This window comes from Cetorhinus maximus, chromosome 15 (genome assembly GCF_964194155.1).
Source record: "Cetorhinus maximus chromosome 15, sCetMax3.hap1.1, whole genome shotgun sequence".
Taxonomy (NCBI): Eukaryota; Metazoa; Chordata; class Chondrichthyes; order Lamniformes; family Cetorhinidae; genus Cetorhinus; species Cetorhinus maximus.
The window spans coordinates 60,181,623-60,192,646 of NC_135893.1; the positions used below are offsets into that span (position 1 = coordinate 60,181,623).

The 11,024-nt window shown below is 43.7% G+C and overlaps 2 protein-coding genes across 4 annotated transcripts in view; one reads left to right on the plus strand and one right to left on the minus strand.

The window, feature by feature from the left end:
- Window positions 1-6,049, minus strand: part of e4f1 (E4F transcription factor 1) — a 35,932-nt gene extending 29,883 nt beyond the window's left edge. For all 3 annotated transcript variants that reach the window (XM_078558496.1, XM_078558495.1, XM_078558497.1), the window contains exon 1: window positions 5,937-6,049. In XM_078558496.1, coding sequence (XP_078414622.1) covers window positions 5,937-6,000 — 64 coding nt within the window. In that variant the 5' untranslated portion in view covers window positions 6,001-6,049. The remainder of the gene's footprint in view (window positions 1-5,936) is intronic.
- A 1,272-nt stretch (window positions 6,050-7,321) lies between these two features.
- On the plus strand, window positions 7,322-10,798 carry pgp (phosphoglycolate phosphatase). Its single transcript, XM_078558501.1, has 2 exons — window positions 7,322-7,979; window positions 9,885-10,798. The coding sequence occupies exons 1-2, from the start codon at window positions 7,379-7,381 to the stop codon at window positions 10,205-10,207; spliced, it is 924 nt and encodes a 307-aa protein (XP_078414627.1). The 5' UTR covers window positions 7,322-7,378; the 3' UTR covers window positions 10,208-10,798.
- Window positions 10,799-11,024: the final 226 nt, after the last annotated feature.

The following is an 11,024-nucleotide window of genomic DNA, read 5'->3' on the forward strand; positions in this document are numbered from 1 at the left end:
GATTGTAAAAGACTACAGGGCATTGATGGGCAACCAGGAGGAGTAGGTAGGTGCCAAATGCAGTTCAATGTGGAAAGTATTGAAGTAAATCATTTTGAAAGTGCTTATAGATAAAGGAAACAAAGTTTTAAAAGGCACGATTTTAACTGGCATACTGGAACAAAAGATTTTGATAATTAGATACACCTAAAACAAAAATGATGTAATCTTTCATTCATTCACTGCTTGGGGGACCCGAGTTTAGGATAAACTGGCAACTACTTCTGTTACACTTCTAAATATACTTCCATTGGTCATAAAGCACTTTGGGATGTTCCAAGATCTCCCGTAGCTTTGCTTCTGATGAGTGAGAGGTTACTTTATAGCAATGGCAGAGGCTGTTAACAAAGTGTGACCAGCAGATATAACAGGAAGTGTGACATTTGCTGTATGTGCAACATTAAAATTGCTGAGACAGCAAAGAGTGGACATAGGAGTTACTTTAGACTAGTTTCCTGGAACATTCACCCTAATTCTTTTATGATCTCAAGGGAGACCATTGACTTTTTAAAAGAAATTTGAACGCCCAGTTACAAACTGAAAGAATTTTGCCACAAGGTTTCACATTTTAAACAAAAACCTTTACTGTACAAGGTTAAACAATGTAAGGACTACTAACTTAACATTATACATTTAAATCCAAAAATCTCAACAATACAATCCTTGTTCCACTGTTATTTCCACCCATTAGTTCCCCTATACTTTACAGGATCTTGAGGATTCCTTCATTTGTGCCAGGTGTGCTACAGCTCTCAGGAGTTCTCTTTGATTCTCCTTAGTGTTCCCGTCATTCTCCAAGGTATGAGATTTCTTGGGGTCCTTCCATTAGCATCTGGCTAGGTGACCCTTCATATCTCTTTAAGCAGCTTATGATTCTGGACACCCAAGGTCAAGCATGGGCCTCACTGCTTTCTTGCTCAGTGACTCCAAAATCGGAAAACACCCTTGGTTTTTGATAGCCCTTTTACTACTGATCTAGAGCTTCTAGCAAATTCTCTCCCTGCTTCTCAAAACTGCTCCCAGGACCCAACTGTAACTGCTGGAAGCTTTCTCTCTCTGTTTCTGAGCTGTTCCTGCTCCAGTCATGAACTCTGTGTCTGAAAAATCGCACAGGTAAACCCAAAACAAAATAGTACACCCCTGCAACTTATCTCCACGTGACTTGGCACCCCAGGATGAACCAGATAGAGATTTCAACTAATTAACTTCATCTTCCAAAACATATACTTTGATCTGAAAAGTCTATAGATTCTGAAAAGTATATGGATTCTTTATGAGTTTACCTTATTTACCAGTTGCTTTCCAATCTTTCTTTGATGCAAGAAATTACATGATTAACTTAAACCACTTACGAAGACAACTGTAGACATCTTGTGTCCACCAAGACTCAGAAAGGACCCCCCGGCATTATTCAGCGTTTTCCCACTTCAGACTTGCCCGGATTAAATAAATACAGGCCACCCTTTGAGCTGCAATCACTTTAAGTCTGTTTACCAACCTCCCAAACCAGGTGCTTCCATTATCTTAGTTTTAAAAACTTCAATCCCCAAGCTAAAAGTTATATTTCTAAAACATATGAATCATGAAATTAGACATTTTCATAACTCTGTCCCATGCCCTCCCATTGTAACCTTTGTCACTTGCTTCAAAAACTTTGTCAAAAGCTACTTCACAAAACTCAGTTGATTACAATTCCAATCCGTATCAATCTACATCTTGGCTCTTGTTATCTTCACTGCTGTGAAGCAATTTGGAGCATTTTGTTACATTAAAAGGCACTAAAAGTAAAAATTATGCATAAACATAACATTTTCCATCTGTGGAGCGGTTCACAGGAAAATTAACAAACAAAATTTGACAGCAAGTCACACAAGGAGATATGAAGGTGACCAAAAGCTTGATTTTAAGGAGCATTTTAAAGGAGAAGAAAGAGACAGACAGGTTTAGGAAGGAAATTCGAGAGCTTAGGGTCTAGGCAACTGAAGACACGTTCACCAATGGTGGGGTGAAGGAAGTGGGAAATGCCAAGCAGGCTACAATTAGGAACGCTGAGATCTTCAAGGGTGGTAGAAATGGAGGTGAGAGAGGTTGGGGTGAGGCTACAGAGAGAATTGAAAGCAAGGATATTAATTATAAGGCCTTGAGAGACAGGGAGTTAATGTAGGTCAGCTGAGAAATAACTACTAATTCTTGATTAGAACCACAAAGCAATTGGTGGCAACAGATGATGGATGGCTGCCAATATGTGATACCACCCTCTGAAAACTGCCATCTTTTAAGGGTGGCTCCAGTGACTCACCTGAAAAAAACACCATTCAGCAGTACAAAGTAAGCACATGCCTCAGTATAGAATAAACTATCTTTGAAGGACAGTAAAACAAATCAGACAGCAGCCACCAACAAGGTGAATTGACTGGTTACTTATGGCATGTTTGCTGTTGTTTGTTAGCTGCCTTTTAGCGACTGAAAATATAGGTCTCCTTTGCTTATGGGAGAATAGACTCAATGTTTTACACTCTACAGATGTGCAGAAATGTCCCCATGCTTTGCAAATGTGCCTCATACACAAACTACCTTTACATATATGTCCTTACAGGTCTCCTGTGGCATTGCTCGTGTTAAACCGTGGATACATTAATTTTGAAGAACTTGAATTTTCTATAGCGTTTTTCATCGAATCCAGACATACTAAATGCTTCAGAGCCATTGAATTATTTTGAAGTCTTATAATGTAGACAAATGCAACAGATAAATGTTGGTTCTGATGAAAGGTCATCAACCTGAAACATTAACTCTGTTTCTCTCCACTGATGCTCCCTGACGTGCTGAGTATTCCCAGCATTTTCTGTTTTTATTTATGATAAATTTTGCTATTGTTGATTGAGGGATAAATGTTGGCCCAACTTCTTCAATTTATGCTGTTACATTGTTCACATTGACGAGAACTGGCAGAGGGGTCTTTGAATTAATGACTATTCTAAAAGACAGCATCTGACAATGCAGCACTCCTTAGTACAGCACGAAAATGTCAACCTAGATAATGCACTCAAGTCTCCGGAGTGTTGCTCAAACTCACAACAGTCCGGCTTAGGGGTTATATACTACCACTGAGCCAAGACTGACACATTACAGGACTATTGTGTGAATTAATGCAAAGCCAAAAAAGGACATGCATTTCCACAGCACCTTTCACAGCCCTAGGAATTCCAAAATGCTTTACAGTCAGTTAAGTACTTCTGAAATGCTGTCTCTGTTGTAGTGTAAGAAATGCAAGAGCCAATTTGTACACAAGGTCCCACAAACAACAATCTGATCATTACCAGATACATTGCTTTTGTAGCGATATTGTTGGCCAGAAAACTGGGAAGAACTCCCCTGCTCTTCTTCAAGATAGAGTCATGGGATCTTTTATGTCCGGCTGGAAGTGAAGGTGTGAACTCAGATTTGCTTTTCATCCAAAACATAGCACCTCTGACAGTACTTCATTCCCTCAGTACTGTACTGGAGTATCAGCCTGTATAATAGACTCGAGTCTATGGGATAGAATTTAAGCCTATGACCTTCAGACTCAGAGGCAAGTGTGCTCCCAATAAGCCAGCAGACACCTACAATATTGCTGTGCGCGCCTAGGTCCGTTCCTTTAAGGCCACACAGTTTACCTGCCATAAACTGGCACAACCAGCGATCAGAGGGTAATTATTTATCTGAAAATCCATGACCTCTGCCTCAAGGTCAGAAAAAATAGCAGAAAATGACTGGTTGGCTTTTTGTTTTAAAAGAAAGATATGACCCAGAATAAAGCATGATGTATTCAAACTTTTAAAGACATTCATGGTCCTCAGTCATTGTACTGCTCAAATGAAGTTAGCTGGTGCATGCAGACAGGATCATTCTATAAGATAAATGTTATTCTGATGAGGTAAATCTATGTCTCTTTGAAGCCACAAAGTTGAATTACTGTTAAGTCAATAGTTGGTGAGGAATTATGGTTTAGGTTACAGGCCTGATGCTACAATGAAATGCTTGGTTTACTTTCTAATAACAAACGTTGTTTGAAAAATCAGTCACCTCCTGTGTGAATAAGGCATTTTGAATTAGTGGACAGCTCATCTGTACATTGTAAATAATTGTCTTGCTTTCTTTACACCTTCTTCGTACTTTCTTTGCATTCAGGGATTCAAAACTAAGGTCTTCAGGTGAAGTGGAGTAAGAAGGTTGGAATAGTTAGACCATAGCACGCGATTCCATCCCCATTTTCAAATTTACATTTTGTTTCTATTTTGATATATTATCTTTGTTTGATTTGACATTGTATGTATTTAAATACAAAACCTTTAGGCATCTGGAAGATCTAAGTGGCTAGGAGATTCAAAACTGAGGTGCTCTAGCTCCACCACTGGGGGTAGGGTGTAATTACAGAATGACATGTTGGCATTTTTCATTATAAGAGAGACAGATTTGCATTTACATAGCCCTTTTCATGATCACCAGACAGCTCAAATTAATTACAGCCAATTAATTACTTTTGGAAGTGCAGTCACTGTTGTAATGTAGGAAGCACAGCAGCTAATTTCCGCTCAGCAAACTTCCACAAACAGTAATGTGATATGGATCATATTTGTGATGTTGATTGAAGGAAAAATATTGGCCTGAACACCAGGGTAACTCCCTGCTCTTTTTTGAGATTGTGCCAACGGCATCTTTCACATTCACCTGAACAGACAGGCCTCAGTTTAACATCCTATCTGAAAGGCGACAGCTCTAACAGTGCAAAGCTCCCCATTATATATACAGGTATTGGCATTTTTATTGAAAAAATTGAGAGTGACATGGAAAGTAAGGTTTTATAGATAGGAATTTTGCACAGATACAAGATCTTTTTAAAATATATCATGGTTATTGCCCCACCACCCTCATCTTAGTCAAGCTGTTGCTAGTGTAGATTGGGTCTGGGAGGTTTTGTCTTCAGTTGTATTTCCAGTGACCATGTGCCATGATCCAGGCCTGAGGCTGTGGCCACTATGTCTGTGCTCAGTGTCAAAGCACTTAATGAACATGGTGGATTGCACAGGTTAGAGCTAAGAGAGGGGAGCAGAGATAAGAGATGAAGGTATTTTTACAATCGAAGCTATGATGTGCTGGAACTTATAAATACTAGAGTGTTCCTGTAGGTTCAAATGTGGAGTAGTGCAACTAGAATTTCAACAGTCGGTTAAAAAGCCAATGTACCCACCGTTCATGACTGCATGTACTGTATGTGTGAACTGCACTTACTTTAGAACATCAATGGGGCATGAAGATAGGAAAAGGGGAGAGAGTGCGATGGAGGTTGGCATAGGGGAGAAGAGAGGAGAGTGAGCACAGAGGTCAGAGGTAGAAGTGGGCAGAGATTGAGTGGGTGCAGGGGGCACAGGTAGGGCGGGGGGGGGTGGATGTGGACAGGGGCAGGGGGCGGATGCGGGTGGGGCCGGGCACACCAGGTAGATGCGGGCGCAGGGGGCGGGCACAGGGAGCAGATATGGGCGGGCAGATATAGACGGGCAGATATACAGGCAGACACAGGGGTAAAAGAGGGCACAGCAGGCAGAGTCTATAGGAGAGGTGGACACAGATAGCAGAGAGAGGGCAGCTAGACACAGGGGCTGAGTTGGTACGAAGTGGAAACGGGGGCGGCGGTGCAGAATAGGCTCGAGGACTGTTAATGGAGACCCAGGGCTAAGTATCAACCGGTAACGTGGTGCAGCGGGTCTTGCTTGAAAAGACGACCCTTCAGTCTCCGGCCTGGCCTGACTGACCGACCGACCCTGGCCTTTACTAAGGCCTGGCCGCCTCCGGCCCAGATTTTCCAAGAAAACGCTAAAGCCGGGGTCGGGGCCTGAGCCAGGGCATCACGTTACCTTCCTCCCCGACACCGCTCGGGGCCACCACAGGCTGCCTCTCTGCCGTATTCTCGGAATTCATCGGGACTTCCTCTCCCTTGTCGCAAGGAGCACAAAATGGCGGGTTTACGACCTGCCGCCAAGGGTGGAGCCAGCAGCGGAGCGTGCGCGCGTTACTGCGGCTGCGCGGTGCAGGGCGAGCTGGGAAATGTAGTCCACTAATTTGTTGCGTAACGTGGTTCAAGCTACCACTTTAAACCCGGTTTAAAATTAGATGGTAACTAGGTGGAGATGGGATCTCAGCTGAGTTCTCATGTTTGTTTTGCACCTGATCAAAATAAATTAAAAACGAATGGGATAGTGCCAATTGTAGAAATGGTTGTACAGTACAATTGTTCAGTTTACTCCTGAATATCATGTGTGGTCCAGGTCTCAACACAGTAGTGTGCTGAGTTGCAGTTTAACGTTCTAAACAATGACCCTAACAACATATGCTGGGCAGGAGAAAAGGCTGAACAGTTTTCATCTTCGCTGTCAGATGTATCCTCAGCTCTCATAGTAGGGCAAGATCACCAACTCAGAGGTCCTAGAGTGCACTAATTCCATCAGCATGCACTCATTGCTAAGCCAATGAAGTCTGTGCTGGCTCAGCCATGTTAGTCAGGCTCACAGTTAGTGTTATACCTGCCACATTGCTGTTTTTCACATTTTTCACATTCTCTTACTCAAATTGGGCATAACAGCTGCAACTTTTGCAATGTGCATCTTGTTTTTAGCATCACATGGCAGATTGGTTGTAATTATGGGGCCTAGATATGTGAAGCTATCAAAACCTCCAGCATCACACTATCAATGACAATGGCAGTATGGCAACATGCTGGACCACAGCATTCACCTCCTTGATGCTGATAGTCAAACCAAATTCTTTATAAACATAATTCTTTAAAAGTGTCCACTTGCCCATGAAGGTGTTCCTCAAGAATGGAATGCTGGTTGGCAAATAGTGACAATCTAGTGATCTATTAGAAATATTGGCTTTTCTGTCGTTTGCAATTATACTTTAGAAATAATCTATCCACGGTCCTGACACAGATGTTAATTCATTTCAAATGGGTAATACATCATGTAAAATAGCAGATAACAACTGTATAACTATCGTTTGTATATACAGGGGGGTGTGGTTTGGGGAAATGGTGTTGAGGGTGTGGTTTGGGGGGAAATGGTGTTGAGGATGTGGTTTGGGGGGGGAAATGGTGCTGAGGGTGTGGTTTGGGGGGAAATAGTGTTGAGGGTGTGGTTTGGGGGAAATGGTGTCGAGGAAGGTTTGGGGGAATGTGTGGAGAAGGTTGGGATCAGTCTGGCTGTCTTCCTAGTTGAGGGACGGGGTGGACATTGGAAAAGGGGCGGGACCAGACCAGTTCTTTTGCCGGTTCCGCATTGGGCGACCTCTGCATTTGGCCATGGCTGCTGGTTGTGTTCAGTTGTCTCGGCCTCTTTGCTCACAGATTCTAGCATCGGTCGATACGCTGCTGTTTGACTGCGATGGGGTGTTGTGGAGAGGGGAAAGCCCGATCCCCGGGGCGGTACAGCTGATTAACCGTCTGCAGGAGCAGGGGAAGCGGGTTTTCTTCCTGACCAACAACAGCACCAAGAGCCGGCAGATGTACGGGGAGAAGCTGCGGGCTCTGGGCTTTCAGGCTCGGCCTGAGCAGGTCTTTGGCACCGCACCCTGCAGCGCGCTCTACCTGCGGCAAGAGGCCAGGCTCCAAGCATCCGTCTACCTGATCGGCGGCGCGACCCTCCGCGGGGAACTGCAGACCCAGGGCATCGCCTGCTCCGGCTCCGGCCCGGGACCTGAGCTCACTCCCGGGCCTGGACCCATGCAGGTTTGGGCGGCCGAGCCCCTCGACCCCGCTGTGGGCGCCGTGCTGGTCGGCTTCGACGAGCATTTCACTTACATGAAGTTGTGCCGGGCCACCCGCTACCTGCAGAATCCCGCCTGCATCTTCCTGGCCACAAATACCGACACCTTGCTCCCACTGGAGGGAGGCGGGGTCCCGGGTAAGAACTGGTAGAAAGAGGGAGAGGAGCATTGACAGAGAGTGGAGAGGATGCTTCGAGTCATGTTTGGTGAAGTATTGCACAAGGGTACTAGTTTCCAGGAAATAAGTCAGATTCTGTTGTTGCACACAGTTATTTCGTGGTAGTTTGGAGATTGGATTGTATAATTCGGATTTAATCCTGAATCAAAAACAGTGGCATAGAATGAACAGAAAAATTGGTGTATGCTGCAGTCAGTCAGCCGGATTATTTAATCCTTTGGTTTGCCTAAATAAGAGAAAGTACACCAGTATTAGGAGCATCTATGTGTTTTATACTGGGAAATTAAAATGTGATAAGTGCATTATTATGCTCCATTCTTCCAACAGGAAGTTGGAACCAACAGCTGATGTTTGTCCGACTCGGGGTTCATTTGTGCCCAGTTACAATGGCCTTGTCAGTCACTGCTTGCTCGGTTATCATGTACCATTGTATTGAAGTTCATAAATCAGTAGAGTTTGGGACTATAGATGGATATACTGTGAAATTGACAGCAGGAAAAGACCAGCTGATCCTTCAAGTCTGCCCCACACTCACGATGGTTGGAACATGGTTGATTAGACACTTCCTGCCCTCACCCTGCAACCATGTCTCCTGGGAGAGGCAAAAACAAAAAATCTCAATAAGGGAGAAAAATTAATCTGGGAAATTTCGCTCTGACCCCCTTGCATCAACAACCAGTTCAGGGCCCTGGATCAAGTGTTAGTTATATAGCCACTCACCTTCTAAATGATGAATTAATTCTGACACATGAGAGGAGAAGTTGAAGCAGTGTGCATATTTCTTATATGATGCTTTTAAACCACGATGTTTGAGTCAGAAAATAGCCATGGAAGAGTAAGCAAAATGAGCAGAGCTGGACCCCATTACTAAGCCTCCTCCAGTGTAAGTCATTCATTTACAGCCTCAACAATAAAACAGTTATGTTGGGAATGTCCGGTCTGTCCGCAAGCATGATCCAGACCTCCCTGTCGCTTGCCATTTCAACACTCCACCCTGCTGTCATACCCACATGTCCGTCCTTGGCCTGCTGCATTGTTCCAGTGAAGCTCAACGCAAACTGAAGGAACAGCACCTCATCTTCTGACTAGGCACTTTACAGCCTTCCGGACTGAATATTGAGTTCAACAATTTTAGGTCATGAACTCTCTCCTCCATCCCACCCCATTTCCGATCCCCCCCTTTTTTTTCCAATAATTTATACAGATTTTTCTTTCCCCACCTATTTCCATTATTTTTAAATGTATTTCCATCCATTGTTTCACCTCTACCTTTTAGCCTATTTCGATCCCTTCCCTTCACCCCACCCCCACCAGGGCTATCTGTACCTTGCTTGTCCTGCTTTCTACCCTTAATTAGCACATTCCTTAGATAATAACACCACCTTCAACACCTCTTTGTTCTTTTGTCTATGACATCTTTTGGCTATCTCCACCTATCACTGGCCCTCTATCCAGCGCTACCCGTCCCACCACGCCTCCCAACCCCCTCCCTTAAACCAGCTTATATTTCACCTCTTTTCTAATTTTACTTAGTTCTGTTGAAGAGTCATACGGACTCGAAACATTAACTGTGTTTCTCTCCGCAGATGCCACCAGAACTGCTGAGTTTTTCCAGGTATTTTTATTTATATTGGGAATGTGATGAGCATTTGCCAGGTGTGACAGTCTTATTCAAGCCAATTCTTAGGGTGGGGTGAAGATTTTTTCCATGGTAATTTTAACCCCTCTTTTCACTGACCACCTAATTGTGTCCCCCACAATTTGTACTAAAGCTGCAGCCCTTCCAAAATTATCCTTTTAACTAGCGTAATACATGATTACAATACCTTGACACTAACTCTTTTCTTTCCTTCTCTCTTCACAGGCACAGGCTGCTTGGTGAAGGCCATCGAAGCAGCATCGAATCGCACCGCTCATGTCATCGGCAAGCCCAGCAGCTTTATGTTCGAGTGTATGGTGAAAGAGCATGGCATCAATCCAAGCAGGACGGTTATGGTGGGAGATCGGCTGGACACTGACATCCTCATGGGGTCTAACTGTGGACTCCGCACCATCCTGACCCTGACTGGTGTTTCCACCCTGGAAGAGGCGAGGGCCCATCAGGAAAGTAACTCCCCTGACCGCCACAAGCTGGTTCCCAGCTTTTATGTGGAAAGTATAGCTGACTTGCTTCCAGCACTTGATTGACAAAAGCAGAGCATCCTGTTGCTTTTATGAATGGATTTTAATTTATCCTGAGTTATTGTGTGTACTGTACGATCACTGTAAGATTCTGAATACCTCTGCAAAAACAAAAATAAAAATACCTGGAAAAACTCAGCAGGTCTGACAGCATCTGCGGAGAGGAACACAGTCACCGTTTCGAGTCCGTATGACTCAGCAGGTCAACGTTCCTCTCCGCAGATGCTGTTAGACCTGCTGAGTTTTTCCAGGTATTTTTATTTTTGTTTTGGATTTCCAGCATCCGCAGTTTTTAGCTTTTATCTGAATACCTCTGTATTGACAAGTGTTAAATGTTCTTGTGTAAAGTTTTTTTAATAACTGCCTGTAACAATGCCGATGCTTGTTCTGAATGAAGCTGAAACAAAGTTGTGTTTCAGTGACAGATCAGGTGCACTTCACTGTGATATGGCAGCATAGTGCCCACATGAAGGGGAGGTGGTTGACACCATATCTGTTAATGACACTGTCTGCTAGGGTACGGTAATGCTGGTCTTTCTGTATCCTACGAGATGCATTTTGACACAATGAATCAAAATAAAATGTTATTGTTCTTTAGTTGTAGTGTTTGATTACTTCCAAGGGTGGATTGTGCTTTACTGTTGAAATTTATTGGATCATAGCTTTGGTCAATTTTGTCATTTCTGTCTATCAAAATGTGCCAGTGCTACATCATCAATGGCACGTCAATACTGTAGGCCTAGTTCAGTAACTGACCTTCACCAGTACTAAATACTGTCAATCCTGGAATAGTAACAGGAGCTTTAGCTCTGCTTCAAATCTG